Source organism: Brachypodium distachyon, chromosome 2 (genome assembly GCF_000005505.3).
Source record: "Brachypodium distachyon strain Bd21 chromosome 2, Brachypodium_distachyon_v3.0, whole genome shotgun sequence".
NCBI lineage: Eukaryota > Viridiplantae > Streptophyta > Magnoliopsida > Poales > Poaceae > Brachypodium > Brachypodium distachyon.
The window spans coordinates 3,222,000-3,246,963 of NC_016132.3; the positions used below are offsets into that span (position 1 = coordinate 3,222,000).

The window sequence follows — 24,964 nt, forward strand, 5'->3', positions numbered from 1 at the left end:
TAGCAACCTTGTCTGATGGAACAAAAATCAACTCGGCATTAGTTCCATAAATTGGTAAGAATTCCAAACTATATTGCCTATATCTCACCTAAAAAAATTACATTGCCTAAGAAGCGAAAAGAAAATCTGGGAGCATACACAATTTGTTGAATCATTTTCTGTCTACAACATCAATATTAGTATTAAAGAAAAAAAGCATAGCATGTTCTTCAAAACAATAAAAAGGAAAACATTCAGCATGCATGACAACTCTTCCTGCAGGTGCCGTAGTAGTCTGGACTGCCTATCATAAAAACTGGATTACTGTAGCATTCACCAGCAGCAGCCCAACTGACACACTTATCATCTTCATCTGTGCACAAATCCTCAGATGGCAGAGAAGATCTTGATTTATCAATCTTGCTTATGTGGAGATGTTTTATGGCAAGCCATTTCTCCCCTTCAAGGACAGAACAATCCTCATAGTGACTATCACTGTCGGTGACTCCATCAGGCCTTAAATTGAACAGCAGAATCGCATCGCCTTTCACAGGTTTCACTGCATAACCAGCACATTCAGAAAGTGCCCCTTCCTTAGCTTGAGTATCCTTCAACTGTACACATTTATTTTATTAAGAATATCTCTTATTCACATGAATAAAGTCACTTGAAGAAGCCTAGTCATTCTGACTAGGGGTTACACAAGTAGACCTTGGTGATAACATCATTACCTCAGATCTGGGGAAAACAGTTTCACCACCTTGCTTGACATCAGAAAGATACATCAAAATGGTCACAAGCCTATTGCCACCACTGCTCGATTGAGTCCCATCCTTGTTATGGTCACTTTGGTTTGATCCGTACTTTAAAATCTGCATGCTCTCTCCATGCTCTGAATCCCACCAAGAATTTTAGCAGCCAATACACGGCAAGGGAGGTTACACAAAAGTACAAAAGAGTAATCGTGTGGATCAAGTGGTACCTTTTGGAATAAAACTCCACAATGATATCCTATCTTCAATCTTTGAAACCACTATGTCCTTCAGGAGTACAGTATATTAATATTTAGAACTAGAACAGTCCATGCTTAGTAGTACAACCGACATTCATATTCTAAAATGTGTAAAATTTTAACATCTATTATGTACTAGAGATTAAAATTATGGTACATAAGTGTGCATTTTCTTTGCAGGTTGTACTATCAAGAATTAACCGACAGATAAATGATATAAATCGGTAAATAGAGACTTAAGCTCTCATTTGCATTGCATATTTTGCATGGTTGCCAAATAGTTACTCATCAAAATATGATGAAAAGCAGTATGTCACCTTGCTATCGGCCAGCTGAAATTTGAAGCGTGCATCTGTACTGTTCTGGGTAATATTTCTAGCACCAGCATTAACAAGTAAAGATGATTCTATATTTAAACGTGCCTGCAATAATGAAACCATAAGCTTCAATACAGGACACAACAGGGCTTAACAATAACGTGAAATACAGGAGCTGAGTTGTGATAGGCATAATAGGATAAATTACCACATATACTAAGTGATCGCACTCCATGCCAGAGAGAAAACCTTCATACAAGAAGACCCTAAATTAAGGTAAGAAACATAGGATTTGTCCAGAAAATATGAGTACACAACTGTAAGTACATAAGATCTTTCATGCACCACATTCATGATGAAAAATGCATAACAAAATAGGAAAACAATCTGAGCGATTGTTTTTTTTAGAGTATAGTGCAGTTAGAAAGATGCACTTCATAGTGAGGTGACAAGACAAACCTTGGATGCCATGCGAGACGTTTTGATCTTGATGGGTCAAAATCAATGTGTGAGCTTGAAGCAAAAGAGCCAACGGTGGTGTTTAGTAATTTTGGATGTGCAATATTTAGATCGAACCTGAGAACGGTAACAATAATTAAATTGCACTTGAATATCTTCCATGAAGAAAACATCTTAAAATTGTGAATTACATTCTCATTATATTAACTTGTTAGGCATTTAGGCAATCATTTGATTGCCACCCATTCAATGTGGTACATATATATGTATCACAATATGTTATTATAGTTGATTGGTTTGAAGTAATACTTCCAAGATAATTGCTTCTCTAAAAAATATTTGAGGTAATCCTTATTTAGTAAAAAATTGAAAATATAAGCACATAAGAAAAACTAAAGCATGTAATATACTAATATGCAGATTTTTAATTCCGTAGCAAGTGCATTTCGCTAATAACTTCAATAATTTTGGTAATGTTATGCTTAATAGTTTACTTCAGGCCTTTTGAATTAAACCAAATGTCATTTTGACCATCTCGTCAATTAACAGAGGCAAGATTATGACTAGACTTCAAATCAATTTGCATTTTGCAAGGCAGGGGACTTACTACTTAGGGTTGACCATGCGTAAATCAACAACTGCTGTACACATGAATGAAAACATAAGCCTACAAGGATGTAATCCTAGAGATTGAATCAAACGAGCCATACACAATTCATCTATTTCTTAGAACTTTAACCAAACCAGCCATACACAATTCATCCTTAAATAGAAACACACATCTCTTGGGACCCAGTCACCCAAATCCAAGCAGAGATCTTAAATAGAAACAATCTCTTGGGAGCCGGTCAACCAAATCCAAGCAGAGATCATAGCAGAGGGTTAAAAGAGCAAGATCCAAGAAGAGATCCTAGCAGAGGGTGAAAAGAACACGAGGAGCTTACTTGCGAGAAGAAGCCAAAGTGCAGGGCAGCGCCAGCGCCAGACATGCTGCGGCAAGCACCACCGGTACTGCTCCACCAGATCCCATGCTTCCTCTTCCCTTCCGTATGTGTCGTTTCCTTCGTGTCCAGTGGCAGTGGGACTCTCCCTCTGCGTTCGTGCGGATGCGGAAGGCGGAGCATTTCCAGAGCTTCGGCGAGGCGAGTTCTCTTGGGTGGGCTTATTGGGCTTAGGTTTAGGTTACGGATGGTGAGGAAGGGGCCCGGTGAGGAGATAGGGCCAGCTCCTGCATTTCGGCCTGGACATTTCTTGGGCCTTGCTGGGAATGGGGAAATGGAGGTTTGGTAGAGGAAACCTCGTTGCCTCAAGTTGGGAATTTTCTTTCTCCTTTCGAAGTTCTGAATTATGTTTTTTTTTTCAGGAATCTGTTTTATGCTTTTCTTAGTTCCAATTTGTGGCCAAAATAAAGATCTGTTTGATGTATGTGAGAACAAACAAAAATGAGGTTCTAAAGCAAAATTCCTCGCTGGCGCGTGATCGCGCAGCACGCTGTGGGAGGTTGGGTGGGATGTGTGGAGGCCCAAGGGCAGCCTAGTTTTTTTTTTTCAAAGTTTTGCAACAAAAACGGAAAGTCTCTCTCAAAAAAATCGATAGCTTAAAAAGCAAAAGTCTATTTGAAAAAAATATGAAGGTTTAAAGTTTGTCCAAAATTATTTGGAAACTCCCATCTCAGAGCTATGAAAGTTTTATCAAAAATAGAAAGTTTGCCCCTACAAAATTTGTCCAAAAAAATTGAAAGTTCCATATGTGAAAAAGTTTAAAGTCAATTCAAATATTTTTGGAAGCCTGCTCTACAAATTTTCTTGAGAACTGATTCACAATTTGAAAATTTCACTCTTCTCCAAAGAATCGAAAGCGTGTCAGAATTTGAACATTTTTCAGAAAACTGAAAATTATCTCTTGAATTTTGTTTAGAAAAAGAACGAAGCCCAAAGAGACCCAGCAATATAAAGATTGGGCTCTGATGTGTACTGGGCTTCAACGATCGCTGGCTTCGCGTGGTGCGTACTGGCTCCAGGAAAACAATCGCTGGGGAGTATCGCTCGGAGGAAATCGACTGCAATTTTGATTGAACGCGTAGCTCCGCCAGTAAGCGACCCCCGATAAAGATACATTCACGAATAGCTAGCACAGCAATCGAAAACACACAACCATGGCGGCATTATCCACTTGGACAACAGGCTCCTGCTACGAGCAATATATGAGTCGATCGCGACGGTGATAAAATTATCCACTTCGACAACAGGTTCCTGCTAGGATACGAGCAAAATGGGTCGATCGACGGTAATATAAATACAGAGAAGTAGACGCATGCCGGTCGAGTACTGTGCTCAGAGATGCTCCGGCCAGTCGCCGTAGATGCCACGGGTCTTCCTCTGGCTCAGACGCTCCAGGACGCTGACCTTGGGAGCACCCTGCTGCTGCTGCTGCTCCGGCATCTGACGGGGAACGACCGGCGCAGGCAGCGGCGGGAAGGCCCTCCCCGGAGCCGAGCCATAGCGCGGCGCCGTGGCCGACGACGCCCTCGCAGCAGGCGAGGCCTCGCTCCTCCGCGGCTCCCCTGTGTTGCGAATCTCCCGACCTAAATGGAACAACCAGGAGTCAAAATTGAGACACATGATCCGTCAGATCCCGACGAGATCGGCCATGCAACACACACGTATGCTTAATTACCCGATCCTGGTGCAGATGTATGGGGGAAGACGCACTTTTCGCCGTAGTGGCAGACGCCCCTGTCCCTGAAGTTGTGGCACACCCTGCCGCCGACCGCGCCAGCAGGGCCGTGGGCGTCGGGCGGCAGGCGGCGCAGGTCGGCGAAGCCGTGCGTCGGGCGGCGGAGGTCGGCGTGGCCGTGGGCGAAGGTGCAGCCTTCGGCGTACATGCAGAACCCGGTGGTCTCGTACTTGTCGCAGAGCTTGGTCTTGTAGTAGAGCTTCTCCGGCGGCGGCGGCGGCAGGTCCGGGCACTGCTGCTGCGGCACGATCCCAGCCGACGACGGCTGCGGGCGAACCGGGCCCCCGCCGGTCTGCAGCACGATCACGTCCTCCGGCGTCGAGTCCCAGCGGCGGATCACCCTCTCCATGGTAAAAAAAAAACCTAGCTTGCTTGCCGCCGCGGCCGGGGGTAGATCGGCAGGGATAGGAGAAGCCGGCCGCTAGGCGAGCAAAGGAAGGAGAGAGATTTATAGCGAGGGAGGGAGGGAGGGTTAAGGCTAAGGCATCGATCTAGGGGAGCGCCGCGCCGCCTCCGCAATCGGGATCGGGTTAAAAGCCGAGAGCTTTAGCCGATTTGCATTCTGCTGTTGGGATCAGAAGCCGGCGCGGTGCAATCCATATATCCTTCCGCTTCGTGTCCAGGAGCAATGCGGAAGGAGGAGCGTTTCGATCGAATCGGTGAGTACAGTAGTTCGGTTCGGTGGGCTTCTTGGGCCTCCGAGACTTCTAGGGTTTGTGAGTCGTCAGGAGATGGGGCTCAATTTCTTGGGCCTATAGCACACAACACAGGTTTTACGGCCTGGACAAATCTTGGGCATTTTCTGCCTCCTTCTAAATTATAAGTAGTTCCGATTTTACGCTAAAAAAAAGTAGTTCCGATTATGATGTGAAAAATAAAAAATAGATCTAAAAATACATCATATTTTTCGAACAGATCTCAGGAATACGATTTTTTTCAAGAAGCTCAATCACTCCACTAGTGTCTGTGGCTCCCGGTGCAAAACAGCAGACCAATATTTTGCTACGTCAGCTAGATACAAATGAAAATAGCGGGATCTCAAAGGACGATAGATTATGGGGTTTGCTAAATCTCAATTGGCCTCTGATTTACTTACGGCTCACTCAATTCTGCAGCTTGTCGGCCAGTCGGTTTGGTTTTGTATGGATTTGTTGTGTGTGATTTTTGTCCGCGTGGCCCATGCATGTGTTTCGTTCTTGTTCGTTTGGCTGTGACGGTTCCGTGTGTGGGCCTTGGGCTGTTTGCTCGTGCGTCACGCCCGTGTATGTGTTTTTGGCTTCTTTTTTTGGGTGCCTGGGTATAACGTCAACTGACCTAGGTTTTCTCTAGGGTTTGGCGACTCCGGCGGCGATCTCTTTCCTCGCCGGAGTTTTCGCCGGATCTCGTTCCCGATCTCTCCCCTCCGACTTGGGCTGATTAAGGGGCTGGCTGGCCCAGCTTCCCGGCCTTGGTTGTGTGGTGGAGAGAAGAGGGCGCGAGGCTAGATCCGTTCTTCTGTTCTTCTGATCCATCTCGGCGTCTCTAGATCATGGCGGGGGAAAGCTCTTAACGCCGTGATGGAAAGAAAGGCAAGGCACCGGTCGATGTGGACGACATGCTGAAGAAGCTCAAGCTCCACGATGCGGAGCTTCAAGACGTTGTCCTTGGCAAGGACGACGTGGGTGATCTTCCTTCGGTGAAGTGGATGGCAGTGGCAAAGGTCCTCACCGGGAAGAGTTTTGGCAAAGGCGCTTTGCAAGTAACGACGCAATCTGCATGGGGAGTCGATCGTGAAGTCCTTCTTCGCGAGCTTGAACCAAATCTTTTTCTCCTACAAGCTTTCTGCCTAGGAGACTGGAAGCGGATCATGGAGGATGGTCCATGGCTGTTCCGCAAGTGTGCTCTCATGATGGAACCTTATGACGGGGCTTCCATGACTCCGAAGATCCCGAACCACGTAGATGTGTGGATCCAACTCCACAAAATCCCACCCCTATACCGCACCAAATCGGTCATCACGCAACTTGCGAGCAGGGTGGGAGAGGTGATGTCAATTGATCTTGCTGCGGTCCCTACTAGCCGTGGTGATTTCTTTTGAGTTAGGGTTCGTCTGGCTGCTCAGGCTCCCCTGACCAGAGTTGTTCCTCTGTCTCCGGAGGGACAGGAACGGATGCTTTTACCAGTCCTATATGAGAAGATGCCCCATTTCTGTGATTTTTGTGGCTTGATGGGGCATGACAAGCTGGAGTGTGGTTCCGCGAACATGCAGACGAAGATCTGCAGTTTGGGGAGTGGATGCTGGCGGATGAAGCTCTTTGGCGACCGGGCACACCCGGTATGCGAGGTGGCAGCAGCTCTGGGGGACAGGAGCACGGACGTGGTGGCCGTGGCGCTCATTCACAGGGTGGCCGGTTTGATGGCCGTGGTCGGGGCCGTGGACGTGGTGAGGAACGTGTTCACCGCCGGTGGAAGCCACGACAACCGACGAATAGTGGGGGACGGAATCGTTCTTCTATGAACGCGGGACTCAATGATGCTGAAGAGTTGGCCGACACAGCAACGAGTCCTATCAAGTCGCTGGCAAGTCAGAAGTTGGCGGATCAGGGGGGATCCGAGGCCAAGAAGCACCTGGACATGGATGCTACTTCTCAAGAGCAAGGCGATGAGAGGGTGCCTCCTCCCCCGCCTCAATATATCCCACCTCGTGAGCAGAAGAAAATGAAGAAATCAACGGGTGTAGAGGGTAAGCAGAAGGGAGAGACGTCAAGCTCAAGCAATGCAGGATCGGCGGCCTCCCCCGCGGAGGACCGCCGGGAGCAATGAGTACCTTATGCTAGAATTGTCGGGGTCTTGGTATGGCCGCAACAGTTAAACAACTCCGTGATCTTGCTCGGAGTTATGTCCCCTCTATTCTTTGTGTTGTAGAGACTCAACTTCATAGAGAAAGAGGGGAAAGACTAGTGCATACGTTAGGTTATGAGAACTGTTTTGCAGTTAGTAGTGCTGGCCGTAGTGGAGGCATAAGAATTTTCTGGAACAATGAAATAAAGATTGAGATTTTACCGTATTCCCAATATCATCTTGATGCAGTGGTGTCTTCGCCGGAGATGGATCCGCGGCAACTCACAGTGGTGTACGGGGAAGCTCAAGTTAGGGATCGACACAAGACATGGGACATGCTTAAATTTATCCGCTCCTCCTCGGACCTCCCATGGTTGTGCATTGGCGATTTTAACGAAGAACTCCATCGTAGTGAGCATGATGGAGTTTGCGAGAGGAGCAATGCTCAGATCGCTGGTTTTCAAGAGATGGTGGATGTCTGTGGCCTTGCTGATCTAGGCTACCGTGGTGCACCGTGGACTTTCGAAAAACGAGTTGCAGGCGGCAGCTTCTGCCGGTCCCAACTGAACCGCGCTTTTGCGTCTCCTGGATGGTTGGCCCGCTATCCACTGGCGGAGCTCACACACTTGGTTGGGGTTACTTCCGACCACTCGCCGATTCATCTCCGTTTTCACCCGAGAGATGACCAGCCTCGTGACGAACGCTTGTTCAGGCATGAGATTATGTGGGAGTCTCATGAAAATTTTGACCCGTTTCTTAAACAGCAATGGCAGGATGGGGTGACGTGTGCAACGGATGCGGAAGTCAAAGAGAAGCTAAAACATGTGGCCGGCAATCTCAAGACCTGGAATCGTAAGACTTTTGGCAATATCAAGCGCCAAATTTCCAGGCTGAAAGGGGAGTTGGAGCGCCTCCGGGCTTTTCCAGCACGAGTAGGCCCATCATATGAGGAAACAAAAATTGTCGAGAAGCTTACGGAGCTCTACCACTATGAAGAAATTATGTGGCGACAACGCTCGAGAATTACTTGGCTTGCTGCGGGCGATAAGAACACCAAGTATTTCCACCAACATGCAAGCAAGCGTAAGAAGAAGAACAAGATTCAGAACCTTAGGCGTGGTGATGGCATGACCTGTACTGATCCCGGGGAGATGAGTGAGATGGCTCGGGAATTTTATGCTCACCTGTATATGTCAGAGGGTACGCACGATATGGAGGCGGTGCTGAACACAGTGCCCTGTAAGGTGATGTCCGCCATGAACGACGACCTCTCCGCTCCGTTCACGGCGGTTGAAGTGAAGGAAGCTTTGTTTCAAATGTTTCCGACAAAGGCCCCGGGGCCCGATGGCTTCCCAGCATATTTCTTCCAAAGGAATTGGGATCTCTGTGGGCAAGAAGTGACCGCGGTAGTCCTGCGCATTCTCACTGGCGAGGATGATCCGGAGGTAATAAATGAAACATTTATCGTTCTAATTCCCAAAGTTGCCAATCCTTTGGAGCTGGGTCACTTTAGGCCCATTAGCTTATGCAATGTTTTTTTATAAAATTGCTTCTAAGGTGCTAGCTAACCGCTTGAAAAAGATCCTTCCTGAGATAATTTCACAGGAGCAATCCGCCTTTGTTCCGGGACGACTGATCACGGAACATTATTACGGCTTATGAATGCCTGCACTTCATGAAGCGGAACACTGCTCTCAAGTATCGCCAATGTGCCCTAAAGCTTGATATGCGGAAGGCCTATGACCGAGTAGAGTGGTCATACCTGCAGGCGATTATGACGAAGCTGGGCTTCAATGCTCGATGGACAGCTTTGGTCATGAGAATGGTGTCGTCGGTACCCTTTGCGGTACTGTTTAATGGTTTGCCCCTCCTTCTCTTCAAGCCGATGAGGGGTATTCGTCAAGGAGATCCTATCTCACCATACCTGTTTTTGCTAGCAGCAGAGGGCCTCTCGTGCCTTTTAAAATCCTGAAGTTCTGTTGAATCATCAAGTCTCCAAGGTTTAAAGGTGGCCAACACCGCCCCGGTGATCAATCACTTACTCTTTGCCGATGATAGCCTGCTGTTTGTGAAAGCGAGTGCGAATGGGGCGACGGAAGCTTTGGAGGTTCTTGACACCTATTGTCAAGCCTCGGGACAAAGAATTAATCTTGACAAGTGTTCTGTCTTCTTTTCAAAGGGATGCCCGGTTGCTGTTCAGGAGGAGATGAAGAATACTCTTCAGGTTTAGAACGAAACTTTAAGTGAGAAATACTTGGGGATGCCGTCTGATGTGGGACGTTCGACTAATGGCGCTTTCAAGTACTTGAAGGACCGAGTCTGGAAGCGTGTTCAAGGATGGATGGAACATACGCTTTCTTCGGGAGGGAAGGAAATTCTCATTAAATCTGTTGTGCAGGCGATGCCAACTTACTCTATGGCATGCTTCCGCTTGCCGTGTGGTCTTTGCCTACACATTAACGGCCTGTTGCGCAACTTCTGGTGGGGTAGCAGAGATGGGAAACGCAAGACGTACTGGGTTTCCTGGGAGGAGATGTGCTCACCGAAATATGCAGGAGGTTTGGGTTTTCGAGACATTGAACTGTTTAATCTCTATGCTAGCGAAATAGGCATGGCGTTTGCTACAAAGCCCAGATACTTTGAGTGCAAGAATCCTCAAGGCCGTCTATTTCCCTAAGGATGATGTTCTGAATGCTGTGGCGGGTGTGCATCCATCACAGATTTGGAGATCGATCATTGATGGCCGTGATGTGCTCAAACAGGGTTTAATTAGGTGAATCGGCAATGGGGTGAACACTCATGCATGGAATGACAACTGGATTCCTCGCGATGAGGCGATGAGGCCAATTGCTTGCCCACGGGACGACCCCCCTGTCCGTGTGGCTGATTTCGTTGACAGCTCTTCAGCAAGTTGGGATTGCCAGAAACTTGAGAATTTTTTCCTCCCAATGGATGTGGAGTTGATTCGCTCCATCCCCATCTGCACCCGTTCAGCCGAGGATTTTTGGGCGTGGAATTTTGAGAAAACTGGTATCTTCTCTGTCCACTCCGCATATCGGATGCTGATCAGTATAAAAAGAAGAAGGGAAGCATGGCTTGATGAGCATGCCTCGATTTCTAATCAGTCGGCAATGGAGAAGAGTTGGACAGCAATGTGGAAGGTCCAAGTCCCATCAAAACTGCGGGTTTTCCTTTGGCGTTTGGCACGACCGTCACTTCCCACCGGCGATGTTCGCCACCACCGAAACATGGCCACATCGAGCGTGTGTTCTATATGTGGAGAGCAGGATTCCTGGCGACACTCACTCATTGATTGCAATATGAGCAGATGTGTTTGGGCGCTCGCACCAGAAACGTTACGAGAACATATGGAAAGAACGGCAGAACCAGATGCTAAACAATGGATTTTTGTGATGATTGAGTCCTTATCTAAGGAGGAATTGACCAGATGCTTTGTGACGCTCTGGGCGATTTGGTATGCCCGAAGGAAGGTGCTTCATGAAGATCATTACCAGAGTCCCCTCTCGACGCACTCCTTTATTGAAGCTTTTCTACGTGATCTTGAGATCTCAGCGCCCAAAAAAGAGAAGATAGCCGGGCCGCGGCCTTCGCAGCCAGCTGTGCCGTGGATTCCGCCGCCCTCATCTCATGTCAAGATCAACGTGGATGCTGCTGTTGCCAAGCACTCCGAGACTGGCGCGATCGCTGCAGTATGTCGTGATAAGGATGGCTGTTTCTTGGGAGCTTCTGCCCTGGTCATCGCCGGCATTACTGATCCAGGGACCCTGGAGGTGCTCGCTTGCAGGGAAGGTCTTGCGTTGGCAGAAGACCTGCAGATCACTCATGCCCGAGTGGCGTCCGACTGCCTGGAAGTTGTCACAGCTTTGAAGAGTGAAAATCTTGGTTGGTTTGCCCTCGTCCTGAATGAGATCAAGTACCGGTGTTCCCGGCTCACGTCGGTGAGCTTTGTGCATGAAAGAAGAGTCTCAAATGTGGAAGCACACAGCCTGGCGCGAGCGTCAACTTCTCGGCATTTTGGTCGACACCTTTGGCTTGTAGAGTCGCCTGATCCTCTTTGTATCCCTCTATGTTTAGTTAATCAATAAAGTGGTGGCCTTCTCCCCTAAAAAAGTGTTTTTGGCTTTCTAAGTCGTGTTAGGTTCACTCGACATGTGTTTCTTTTGGGTTTTGCTGATTATGAGTCTCCTGATTATGTGTGATCCATCGCGAACCAAGCGTAGCTCAGGTGGTTGGTTCCTTGTGGTGGAAACAGCCCACTCAGGTTCAAATCTCCGACTTGACGTGGGTGCTCGCATTTCCCTCCCATCAACTACGAGACGCATGTGGTGACTTCGTCAATCTCAAGATAATGTTTCGGACCAGTCTCTCCTAGGTGTGCGTGCGTGTGTTCATAGGGGTGAGTGTGCGTGCGTCTATACTGTGTTTCCTATAAAAAAAGATTATGTGATCGGTCATGCACTCATGCACTAAGATTTGTGCATTTCAGGTTGTCTTATATGTGTCCTTCTTGTGGGCTTGTCTCGTCTCCTATTTTTCTTATCCGTTTGTGTGTCCTGTTGCTGTGGCCCGTCCCAAGTTTGCATGGCCTTGTTGCTGGCCAGCCCACATGTTTATGGAGTTAGGATTTCTTCCACTTCGACTATCCAATCTGTATTTTTTGAGAAAGGAAGCCGTGTAGATTTTCTTTTAAAAACTTTATTTGTATGTGCACTAAAAAATAGAGTTGCACATGCATATTTTATGGTTCTGCTAAGCATAAGTTGCTTAAGGAATAGTTTAGGGATAAGTCGATTTGAGTTTTTTAGGCCAATGCACAAGACCCTTCCTCATGTGTAATCGACTTATTTTTTGTTAGTTGCTCTTGTCCCGTATAACTGACAGCATAGATACCAAGCAATGATCTTAATTTTAAGTGGAACTTTAAGTTTCAAGAGAATTTTATAACGAAACTGACAATCTAAGTAAATGAACATCTTATATAAGGATTTCACCAAAAAAAAAACCCAGGCGAACCCCCATGAGAACGAATCTGGATGATCTACAAGATGCATCGACACAAGCTTAGCACACAGTTACTCTCACAACCGTGCGCCAATAATTACCCTCTGAAACCCAGGACCATAGCAACCGAAGCATGGCGAGTAAGTGTAATTCTGAACAGGGATGTGAATTGTTGTTTAAGAGGTGTTAGATCATTCCACCTATCCTCCCCAAAACACACTCCCATGCATGCGTTATTAACAGAGAATGAAATGTATGGGAAGAAAAACTGCCTCATTCTCAGGAGGCCCTTCCAAAATGGTGAGTGAGTTACCCTCCATCGTATCCACTTGAGATAAAGGTTTAGACTAGATATTTTTTTTAAGAATCTAGATATGTAGTTGAGTTTTATTTTAAATTTCTTATTTATTTTATGTGTCTTTACTTGATGCCTTACAAATAATATTTATCAAACGGTTTTTACACACTTTTGTTTTTAGAAGTGCTGTTTGATTAGTCATGTTCCAATGTTGTTCAAGTGGGGTAACCTTACTATTTATCAGATTAAGATTGAACCGAGTTCTTATTACCCTTCATCTTGGGGATATAATATACATCAGTGAGCACCTTATGATCGATAATCGTTGAATTTTGTCTCGGAAAGATTTGTGCCTCTCCCTTGTATTGTCACTGTGGTGGAACCATCTCTGAATCACATCGTGCGCCACCCACGGTTAGGTTTAGCTCTGCAAATGAGTTTACGCCAGTCATATAATTGCTAGCGTCCGTATCTAGGTACCACACATTAATTACCTGCCTTCTTTCTTTCTTTCTTTGTCATGAAGGTAGACTTGGGATTATGGTTTTTGAATTCTCCTTGATAGCCTCTTCTGGACCTTCTCCCATCAGCTCGCGCATCTCTACCATCATCAATATTCGATCATCATCTTCTTCTCTAGCCACATATGCTTTATTCTTCTGTGGCTTCGACACTCATATTAAGTGCCCATATATATGCCGCAATTGAAGCACTTAACCTTCTTGCGATCATACATTTTCTTGGGGAAGCACCTTTCTCGGTGCCTTGGGGAGCTCTTTTCTTGTGCACGTCCTCCACCTCTAGCTTGACCTCTCTTTCCACTGGACGATGTTAACCGACCACCTTGCATGGATCATCATCAGATGCTCATCATCTCTGCCGTCTCCGAATGCCAGCCGGAGTCATTCATCCCACGCCTTGTAGCGGCACCCCACCAAATCCTCCACGGTGAGGGTCTTGAGATCAACGCACTACTCAACCGAGGTCATGATCTGGATATATATACTCTGATCGATCGATGATGCGACACATATATAAACCATCTGACCACCGAGTTATCGTTGAGTGTCTCGCCTTGGTCACCGAGCCGTTACACGTTGCGAACGCGTCAACCGACTCTTCTTCTCCCATCTTGACTCTTGAGGCTTCTGTAGTTCTTCAGTAGTGTTTACAGATTTGCCTCCCTGGACTTGTGTGTGCCGTTGGTGCAGGGTTTTGATTGTAGCCCATGCATCTTTCGCTGATTTCTTGGCTTTAAAGGTGTTGCATCACGTTGTTAGAGACAGCTGCATGGATAGCCATCAGTGCCAAGTGATCCTTCTAGTAGTTCGTCTGACCCTTGCCATAGGTATCGCTGCCAGGATCGACGACGATGACGTCCCATATATCTTGAGAATCAATTTCCACCTCCATATTCATCGCCCACATACCATAATCGCTTCGGTCAAGCTAGGGACTTCTCTACTGAATCAACAATGCTTTGATACCAAATGTTGGAAATCGGTCCAAACCCTGGCCCTTCTATACTCACATGCGATCGATAGCTAACAGCAGATCAAAATTTGGAGAAATTTCGTTCCCTTGCCATTTATTGCTTGTATATATAGGTTCAAAACCGAACCACCACAACACCCAACACGACGCCACCCGAACTGAAAAATAATAATCAAAGCTCGGTTTAAACTCTAGACGCAAGAAATGACCTACTTGAAAACAGATTCGACTAACGTACTTTGTTGATTCCTTTACACTCCTAATCCGATTGGACTCTGAGGTAAACCAGAAATAAACTCTATTCGTATTTTATCTTTTTTTTTAGGAACAGAGTACAAACGCAGACGCTCACACACAGTATTTTATCTTAAACTTGCCCAGTGACATTTGGAGTTGTTCGGGAGGATCCCTCCACTTCTTATTCAGGAAATATTACCGGCCATATATGCCTAGTTTGACCACCTCCAATCTGATTCGTTTTGGGCAGCTGGGTATGGAAATGCAGATGTGTCCCGAAGCTCAAATTAAGTCTTTGCTTGGTTCCTCCTTTACAACAAATTAAAAGGCAGTGCAACAGGTCCAACTCCTCCTTCCTGCCGGCTCTGCTCATCTAACTCTCTGGAGGACGTGATAACTTGTTCTTCGGTTGCTGCTTTAGCTTGGATTTCTGGAATAAAATTGGGATTATTTGGGGTCTCTCTTTGGATATCAAGGACAGGGTGGAAGCTTCCGAAGTACTGTTTCCTGGTCCCTGCTTTATGTTGATCTCTATTTGTGCGGCTTAGCACCTCTGGAAGCAACACAACGATCTAGTCTTTCGATAGGCTTCCTTTGTCCTGTAATAGATGGCTTAACAACTTCAAGCAGGAACGGCTATGTGCATCGATTGATGTAGAGGTCAGGAATATTTCGGATTTTCGAAAAAAAAAAACTTCAAGCAGGAGTTGATTCTTCATAGTGCATGCCAGAGTCAAGGAGCCTGTTCTTCTAGTCTGGTTATCTCTATTGGACAATGTAACTTAGGGTCTCTGTCCTTTTTCATGTGTCTTGTGTCTCCACCATGCCCAGCGGATCTCAACCCCTCTTTGTGTTTTTTTACATATTTGTCCTTTTAATTAACTCGCCGTCGGAGCCTGTTCTACATTATTTTTCATTAAAAAAATACATTCTCACTATAATTGACCTGGCTTTTTCTGTAGCTGAAATTGAATTGGCATTTTCTTCCAGCAGCAACAGGTAAGAAGTCATAAATCAAGTATGTCGTATTGCTATAAATCAAGTAACGGTAATAAAAAGGACTTTAGTAAAACAGTTTCCCCGCGTGTGGCCCAACCAATCCCTACACAACATCAGCCCGCCCTTTGTCAGGATGTGCGCGGCTGCATGCCCCATCATATGGTGCGGAGTTGAACCGCAATACGTACAACCGCAAAAACATGCACAACACAGTGGATTTTCATAATTAATAGTAATATAATACTAGTATACCTAGGCAAGGCTTTTATTATACTATTAATGCTTCCCTAGGATGTCTTGCTTTGAATTGCCCCATTATTGTACGGCGCGGAGTCAGACCGCCATACAAACCAAACACATGCACAACACGCCAAGCGGTAGATTTTCCGAATAGCTAGTAATATAACTTTATCCATAGATGAGGATTTTATTCTACTAGTAATGATTGCCTAGGAAGTCTTTCTTTGATCGAATCACCCAATCATGCGGCATGAAGTTGGACGTACCATACATATGACCGAAAACGCACACTACATGCAGTAGATTTTCCATTTAACAATATACCTAGATGAGACTTTTATCCCTAGGAAGTCTCACTTTTATATTCAATTATTAAAAACCTTTTAGTATCTCTGAAATCTTGCTGGTCAATTATGACAGATTCTCATAAGTCACAAATATCGCCAAAGTATTTCATTCAAGCTTTAAGCTAGTACTCCAATACTCCCTCTGTTTCTTTTTATGTGCACATGTAGATATCTGCACATTTCGATTCACAAAGCCTAATTAATCATTGTATAACAATGTGTTCATCCTAATGGTTGAGCTATGGTGGAGACGAGGAAAGATTGAAGAGGGAATAAAATGGAAGATAAAACAAATTGCATGGAGTATAAGGGGAATATATATCAAACACCTATTTGTTACTCTAGCTTAGTTGATCTGAAAAGAGTTGCATGTACAGATGTTTAGAAACAAAGGGAGTACTCTGGTAATGTTATGTTTAATAGCTTACTTCAGGCCTTTTGAACCCTAATGTCATTTTGATCACTCACCAATTAACTCAAAATGGTGAGGCATCAGAGGCATTGATATTGTGATTAGACTTCAAATCAATAGAGGACTTCGGGTTGACCATGCATAAATCCACAACGACTACACACATGAATGAAAACATAGACCGATAAAGATATGTAATCGTAGATATTGAATCAAACCAAAAACATACAATATTTATCCTTAAATATAGAAACACATCTCTTGGGATCCAGTCACCCAAATCTAAGCAAAGATCCTAGCTAGCAGAGGAAGGGTTAAAAGAGCAAGAGGAGCATACTTGCCAGAAGAAACCAAAGTGCAGGGCAGCGCACAAGCGCTAGACATGTCGCAGCAAGCACCACCAGTACACACACAGTGATTTTGCCGGCTCTGGTAGGCTGTAGCTACCGGACGTCACTCAGACCACCCACAAGCCAACAAGTGAATTTATATTTTTTTGAAATATTAATTGGTACTGTAATGGAATTTGAATGATATATAGTTATGAAATATGAATGGAATATTAATGAAATAATATTGATATTGAAATGAAATTTCATTGATATAGTATAAAATAAGGGGATACAGATGAAGCTTTTGTCACACGGGTTACACAGAGAACAGAATACATGCATGAATAACACAACGACTAATGGCAAACACACAACCATAACGAATGGAACAATTATTCCCTAAGACGACAGATAGCTGCTACGAGCAATTGCGGTGATAAATATCGGTAACTAGACGCATGGCCGGCAGTCGACTACTGCGCGCATGCACTCAGAACGGCCAGTCGCCGTAGATCCCGCGGGTATTCTTCTGGCTGAGACGCTCCAGGTTGCTGATCCTTCTGGGCACCAGTACCCTCCTGCTCCTCCGGCATCTGGCGGGGAGGCTCGCGCACGGCCGGCGCAGGCACCGGAGGGAAGGCCCTCCCCGGAGCCGCAGGGATCTCCCTCCTCACATATGGTGCACTCTCGCTCCTCATCCGTGTCAGCAAGGAGACGCACTCTCTCGCTATTCACACGGTGGACTCACAGACGCACACAGGTACCCGACAAAATTTTAGAGAAACAGAGCAGGAGGAGAGGAAGAATAGAGGAACACTTCACAGTTGGTTTTTCCCAGGCAACGCATGCCCTTCGTTTTTTTTTATTTTCCAACTGAACTCATCGACATACAAGAGCTCAGTTTTGTGGCTGGTTACAGACACCACCCACTCCGACAGCTTCTACTGTGCGCACGTAGCACACGACGCTGCCATGCCTCCAACAGATGGAAAGGACATCTGGTACAGGGTGATTACCACATATACAATACACCCTATTCCAGAACAGTGCAACAACAGATGTGCACAAAGTCAAAGTTCATAAAGTTACATGTGACAAGATTAAACCTCACAATCCGGGCCTCCACCAGCTTCGGCTCCCCAAGGTTGCCAATCCCAAGACCTAAATGAAACAAAATCGACCAAATCCATGAGATCCCCACACCGATATCCATGCAAACACACGCGTTAGTGCGGGATCGGGAAAAGACACGTACCTGGTGCAGCAGAATCATGGGAGAAGGAACACTTGTCCCCGTAGTAGCAGGTTCCCGTCCTCTTGAAGTGGAAGCACGCCTCCTGCAGGGTGGACCGAAGCTCGGCGCTGCCGTGGGCGTACGTGCAGGATTCCCCGAACTTGCAGAGCCGTGTCTTGTAGTATAGCTCCTCCGGCGGCTGATCGTCGTCTAGCAGGAAGTGCTGCGGCTGCGGCTGCGGCTGATGCTCCGGGGATCCCACAAGAATGATCCCGTCGGATGGCGGGATCCTGCGCCCCGGCTGCACCACTATGATATCCTCCGGGATCGTCTCCCAGGCGGGGTTCCTCTGATTCTGATCCCTATCCATTGGAAGAAACGAAAACTAGGGTTTAGCTTGCGGCGGCTGCGGCCGGGGGATGGGGGATGGGGGATGGGAGAAGCGAAGGAGGAGGGGAGGGATTTATAGCGAGCTCACCAGGGGAGCGCCTCAGCAAAAGGAGGAAAGCAATTAGAAGTGATTAATGCTTTCCTAGCTAGCAGCTAGCTCGATCATTCCCTGGCTGGCAGTCTGATCCAGGGGAGCGCCTCCGCCTCCGCGGCTCAGCAAAGAGCCAAAGAAGGAGAGAAATTATGAGTAATTAAGCAGCTAGCTGATCATTTCTTGGCTGGCAGCCTCCAGGTTGATCGAGTTTTGGCTCCGCGTCCGTTTCTTTCCCCAGTGGCATCCCGTCCCCTAGCGGCGGATGAGGAAGGCGGCCGGAGGCCAACCGTGAGGAGATGGGGCCTAATACGTTTCTGCATTTCGGCCCTGGCCATGGGCCTAGCTAGCATATATACAGTGCAGTGCAGATTCCGTGGAATTTGACGGAAGGAGAGAAGGAGTTTGCTAATCAGATTCGTGAACTGCGGCTACGCGAGGAGATTATTGCTAAAGAGCTTGCTCTAGTGGACCCATTGAAGGTGATGGATTGTAGTAAAGAGTTTTTCTTTACCATGCCACTACTCGGAAGCGAATTTTTTTTCTTTTTTTTAGAACAAGACGGTCAGTCTCAGAAAAGAAGCTGTATACAAATGAACCCCGTGGGGTCCGAAAAGAGAGGGAGGGTGTTGGAATTCAGGCCCAAATCCTCTCACGCAATCAACAACCGAACCGATTCCATCCTTGCGGCAGGAAGAAACTCCGTTGCGAAGGACGAATCGGCCAGAATCGCTGCCGCGAAAGAAGAAACAGTAGCCGCGGCAGGACCCGCTGCCGCGGCAGGATTCGCGGCAGGAATATCTACCGCGGCAGGATCCGCGGCAGAACCCGATGGAATCTCTACCGCCGCAGGATCCGCGGCAGGAAACTCTGCTGCGGCAGGATTCGCGGCAGGAAGATCCACGACTGCCACGACGCGAGAGACAACGGCAGAAGTTTCTGCCGCGGCACAAGATCCCTCTGCCGCGGCCGAAGCAAGTGAAGGGGAGGATGCAGCAGCCGGCGGTGACGCTGAAACTTCTACCGCGGCAGCAACCTCTCAAAGGGCATCGACGATGGTACGATCACCGGTGCAGACTCGGTCGCGGACTCGACGACCAACGCCCGAACGACTTCGACCTCTATCGGAGTTGTACCCTTCTCCAAAGAAGTTGATCCGCAAGACGAAGACGGTCAAGATGAAGCGCACAACGAAGGAAAGGTGCTTGCTAAGTACCGAAGAACCAACCTCGTTTGAAGAAGCTAGCGAGGAAGAAAGTTGGCGCAAGGCGATGGAGGAGGAGATGGGATCAATCCAAGATAACAAGACATGGAGCTTGGTTGATCTCCCTGCCGGGCATAAACCCATAGGCCTCAAGTGGGTATTTAAAGTGAAGAATGACTCCAATGGCAATGTGGTGAAGCACAAAGCATGCTTGGTAGCAAAGGGCTATGTGCAGCAACAAGGCGTTGATTTTGAAGAAGTGTTCACTCCAGTCGCAAGGATGGAATCGGTTCGGTTGTTGATTGCCTTGGCCGCTCAAGAATCCTGGAAGGTGCATCATATGAATGTGAAATCAGCATTCTTGAATGGTTACCTACAAGAAGAAGTATACGTACAACAACCTCCAGGTTTCGTCGAAGGGGGAGCGGAACATAAGGTGTTGCGACTGCACAAGGCATTGTACGGGCTACGACAAGCTCCGAGGGCGTGGAACACCAAGCTAGATGCTACACTGGTTGCCCTCGGATTTGAGAAAGTCCATTGGAGCATGCTATGTACAAACGAGGCAATGGGAAGGAACGGCTCCTAGTTGAAGTCTATGTTGATGATCTGTTGATCACGGGTGCAGATGAGAAGGAGATTGCAAGATTCAAGAAGCAGATGCTAGATCTTTTCAAGATGAGTGACCTTGGTTTGTTGAGCTACTACCTCGGGATAGAAGTATGTCAGCAAGGAGACCCAATAACTTTGTGTCAAGAAGCTTATGCAAGGAAAGCATGGAAGAGTGCAATGCTACCTCAGCACCGATGGAAGCAAGGCATAAATTGAGCAAACACAGCGAAGCAGATCCTGTTGATAGTACCGAATATAGAAGTATTGTGGGAAGTCTGAGATACTTGGTGAATACAAGGCCTGATTTGCCATACTCGGTTGGGATTGTTAGTCGATTCATGGAGAACCCCACAACGGAACACTTTGCAGCGGTGAAGATGATTTTGCGGTACATCAAAGGAACCCTGAATTATGGGTGTGTTTACTCAAAGAAGAAAGAGGAGAAGACACAACTAGTCGGGTACAGTGACAGTGATATGGCCGGCGACGTTGATGACCGTAAAAGTACTTCGGGCATGGCGTTTTTCCTAGGTGGAAATATTGTGAGTTGGATGTCACAGAAGCAGAAGGTTGTGGCTCTATCCTCGTGTGAAGCTGAATACATTGCAGTAGCTACCGCAGCATGCCAGGGAGTGTGGCTAGAGCGATTGCTTGCTGATCTACTAAACCGAGAACCAGAAAAGTTTGAGTTGAAGATCGACAACAAGTCCACTATATCTCTATGTAAGAATCCGGTGTTTCATGATAGAAGTAAACATATCGACACCCGGTTTCATTATATACGAGGATGCGTGGAAGAAGGCAAGCTTGATGTTGATTATATCAGTACAAATGAGCAGCTGGCCGACATATTGACGAAATCTCTTGGAAGGGTGAAATTTCAAGAGATGAGGAAGAAGATCGGCGTCGACGTTATCAAGTAGAAGTTCGTTTTGATCTTAGGGGGAGAATGTGAGCTTAAGATCAGTTTGTATTAGTTTCGGTTTAGGATTTGTGAAGTGAATCGTATTCAGTTAACTAGTTCTATTCAGTTTGGACCTTGCCTTATATAAATATATGGGTATACGTACCCTGTAACTCTAATCCCAGAAAATAGAAAATAAAGAAAAACACAGCAGGGACGATACGTGCCTGTGGCCATCAATCGATTGTTCGTGTGTGTGCCTGGCGTGAGTAGTAGCGTTGGCTTAGTTGATCAATCGAGCTAGCTTACTTGCTGTTCATTGTTGTCTGCAAGAGGGATTTGGGCTGATTTCTAATAGAGGGGGGAGCAAAGAAACGAAAAACCCGAATAGAGAGCTAATATAAGTGTCTCCCAGGTCAATTGAGCTCGCTAAAGCGCGGCTCAGGACATCCTCCCACACAAGATAAGCAACTTCTAAAGCCTTAGAGCGGAAGACACGCCTGTTTCGCTCCTTCTAAATACCCCACCACGTAGAGATTAGCCTTCCACTAAGCACTTGCTTCTCCTTAATTCTTCGGTACGCCGAGAATTAGGTCGTCCTAGTGAGCATTGATGTTGTCCGTCAAGGGGGACGCCGTCTGTGACCCCAAACCTCCTTGGTGAAGCTGCAATCCTTGCACAAGTGAATGATCGTTTCGCCATGGATGTAGCAAAGATGACAGATGGGATCATACGGCTATCCCTGGATGGCCAGATTGTCTGCCATGAGGATCTTGACATGCACTGCCGTCCAAGCGAATAATTTGCATTTCGGGGTCGCCTCGGCCTTTCAAATTTTCTGAGAGGTGAAAGGATGAAATGATCTGGAGAATTGCATGCGCGCGGTATGCGGACGTGGCAGAGTAGGAGCCCAAAGAAGTACACTTCCACGTGATGGAGTCGTTCCCTGTGGACAGATTGATCCCCTGAATGCATTCCCAAAGGGCGACGGAGTCCATGAGCTGTTGGGTGGTGCTGATGCTCAGCAGGGCCCGCACTAAATTCTTGTTGGCCAGCTCCTTCTGCACGCTGTGGTTCTTCCGGGAGGCAATGGCGAACAGCCCGGGCCAGCGAGCGGTCCTGCGACAAATTGGGTGCTGGAAAAAAATAGTATCTCGACACTCTTTGATGATGTTGGAGAGTGCTTCTAGATTGCAAACTGTTAAGCGTATCTACCCCGTAGGGGCCGCGTGGTATTTATTGATTGAGTCGAACACCTGACTAAGGTTTGTTACATTGGTTAGGATACAAGACATTCAAACTGATCTCGCCTTTATCTCTACTGCGGATAGGTACAAACACGTTTCTACTGAAGTACTGAACCATCTAGCTTAGTAGAGATCTTTTTGTTAACTTTCTCCCACAACTCAACATATATATCTTGATAGGTTGAGATTGTGTATGAATTTTCTGAGTAGCCCAACTGGCCAGCATGAGGCCATCTGCAAGTTCATCGCCAGAGGGGATGAATCGAATTTCCAATAATTTCTGCGCATCTCTCTCACGCACAAAATGGAAGTCAATTTCAATATTCTTTTTCCTTGCATGAAAAACTGGATTGATGGCTGACATATATGTCTCATACCAAAGACATGGAATTCTATTCTGTGTCACACCCAATTCCTTTAATATTGACTGCACCCAAATTGTTTCGGCAGTCCCATTTGCAAGAGCTCTGTACTCTACTTTAGTACTTGGCCGGGATACAGTGGCTTGTTTCCTGGCACTCCAAGGATATTAAGTTTCCACCAAGAAATAATGCAAAGCCATCTGCAGACCTTTTGTCGTCAGCACAACCAGCTGCCCAATATGCACATCGAGAAACGCACTGAGTAATAGAGACTGTGATCTTTTAAAGGTTAAACCGAGACACACAAATCCTTTAATGTATCTCAAAATCCGTTTGTCTGCTGTCCAAGTTCAGTTGTAGGAGCATGTAGATACTGACATACTTTATCAACTGAGAATGCAATATCAGGACGGCTGAGAGTCAAATACTATAATGCACCAACAATGCTGCGATATCGTGTGGCATCATCACCACTGAGTAGCTCACCGGAATATGCTGATAACTTTCTGTAAATGTAAGGGGTGTAGGACATGGTTACCATACACTAATACCCGTTCTTTCAAGAAGATCAGCTGCATTTGCTTTTCTTGGGTGAGTAGAAGATCACCATGATTCCCATTATGATCGATCCCCAAGAAATAGTGAAGGGCCTTGATACCCTTGAGAGCGAAATATGTTCGAAGGTCTTCTAAAAGATCGTCATAGCATTTTGAGAAGAACTTCTAACAATGATGTCACTAACAAATATAGTCACACCAGCCTTAGTAAATATGAAGACTACTGAAGTATCAGATTTAGATGGGCAGAAACCGAGTCTAACAAGATTAGTGCTTAACCGAGAATACCATGCACAAGGATCAGCGTGTGTAAGACCATGTAGAGCTTTATCAAGCTTGCAGACATAAAGCAGGATATTGACGTTTTTCATAACCTGAGGGTTGACTGAGATAGACCTTCTGTTCCAGAACACCATTAATGAACGCATTATGTACATCCAATTTCCTGAGACACCAACCCTAGAGATCGCGACATCAATAGCCAAAACAATTCTGATAGTGGCAACTTTAACAACAGGGCTAAACTTGTTTTCATTGTGCTTTGGTTGAACAATTCCGTGCTGCAGTCGTGAGGCACGACGAGACAAGCCTTGGATAAATTGTCTTTTGTAGGAGACTTGGGTTGACCATGCAAAACTGGATAAAACTAAATAGTAAAACAACACGAGAAATTGTTTTCTGTCAGTACAGTGAAGTTAGAAGGATATAACTTTATAGTGAGGTGACGAGACAAGCCTTGGATGGCATGATCAAAGTTTAATTTCAAAGGGTAAAAATCAATGCTTGTGCGTAGAGTAAAAGAGCCAATATCAACCATGGTGTTTACTAATTTTGGTTATTGAAACCTGAAAAGGTAATAATAATTGAATTCGATGTTAATACCTTCCATGAAGTAAACATCTTAGAATTGTGAATTACATTCTCATTATATATAATTTACTTGGCTCTTTCTGTAGTTGACATTTTTTAGTAGTGGAATTGGTAAGAAGTCATGAAACCAAGTATGTTGTAATGTTATAAATCAAGTAAATAACAATTAAAAGGACTTCAGCATAAACAATATCCAAGCGAGCGACCCAACAAATTCATGCCGCACATCATCCCGCCCTCAGAATTTAAACGACATACGAGACCAAACACATGAGTAGATTTTCCGAATATTAATATAGAAGTACCTAGACGAGTCTTTCATTATATGCTTCCCTATGATGTATCGCTTTGAATTGCCCGATTGTACGGAGTGGAGTTGGACCGCCATATGACTATCAATTATGAAAAATCTTCTAGGATCTCTCAAATATATATGTTTTGTCAAATGATGAAAACTTCGCCTTAGTCATAAATATCATCGAAGTATTTCATTCAACCTTTAAACTAATTAACTCCCATATTTTGGTAATGTTATGTTTAATAGATTACTTCGGTACTTTTGAACCCTACCTAATTTCATTTTGAGATTCTCACTGATTAACTTCATATCAATCTTCATTGTAGGAGACTTGGGTTGACCATGCAAAAATCAACATGAATGAAAACATAAACCACCAAAGATCTAATCCTAGAAATTGAGCAAAACTAGCCCTGCACAATTCATCCTTAAATAGAAACGCACCCTCCTGGGACCAGTCACCCAAATCCGAGCAGAGAAGATCCTAGCAG

General features: G+C 45.9%; 2 protein-coding genes across 2 annotated transcripts; both read right to left on the reverse strand.

Moving 5' to 3' along the window:
- Positions 1–8: 8 nt before the first annotated feature.
- LOC100832458 (probable prolyl 4-hydroxylase 7) lies at positions 9–2,878 on the reverse strand. Its single transcript, XM_003569412.4, has 7 exons — positions 2,712–2,878; positions 1,768–1,884; positions 1,517–1,574; positions 1,309–1,413; positions 962–1,019; positions 711–871; positions 9–593 (listed from the first exon to the last, which is right to left on the reverse strand). The coding sequence occupies exons 1-7, from the start codon at positions 2,795–2,797 to the stop codon at positions 234–236; spliced, it is 945 nt and encodes a 314-aa protein (XP_003569460.1). The 5' UTR covers positions 2,798–2,878; the 3' UTR covers positions 9–233.
- A 1,222-nt stretch (positions 2,879–4,100) lies between these two features.
- LOC104583029 (zinc finger CCCH domain-containing protein 1) lies at positions 4,101–4,852 on the reverse strand. The gene is made up of 2 exons (XM_010234689.1): positions 4,444–4,852; positions 4,101–4,351 (listed from the first exon to the last, which is right to left on the reverse strand). Exons 1-2 carry the CDS (start codon positions 4,850–4,852, stop codon positions 4,101–4,103), a joined length of 660 nt encoding a protein of 219 aa, XP_010232991.1.
- Positions 4,853–24,964: the final 20,112 nt, after the last annotated feature.

Coding starts and splice junctions, on each gene's coding strand:
- LOC100832458 (XM_003569412.4), bottom strand. CDS start 2,797: ATGGGATCTGGTGGAGCAGTACCGGTGGTGCTTGCCGCAGCATGTCTG. Junction 1,414..1,516: donor GCGATCACTTAGTATATGTG/GTAATTTATCCT, acceptor TCATTATTGCAG/GCACGTTTAAATATAGAATC. Junction 1,020..1,308: donor TTCAGCTGGCCGATAGCAAG/GTGACATACTGC, acceptor GTACTCCTGAAG/GACATAGTGGTTTCAAAGAT.
- LOC104583029 (XM_010234689.1), bottom strand. CDS start 4,852: ATGGAGAGGGTGATCCGCCGCTGGGACTCGACGCCGGAGGACGTGATC. Junction 4,352..4,443: donor TACATCTGCACCAGGATCGG/GTAATTAAGCAT, acceptor TGTTCCATTTAG/GTCGGGAGATTCGCAACACA.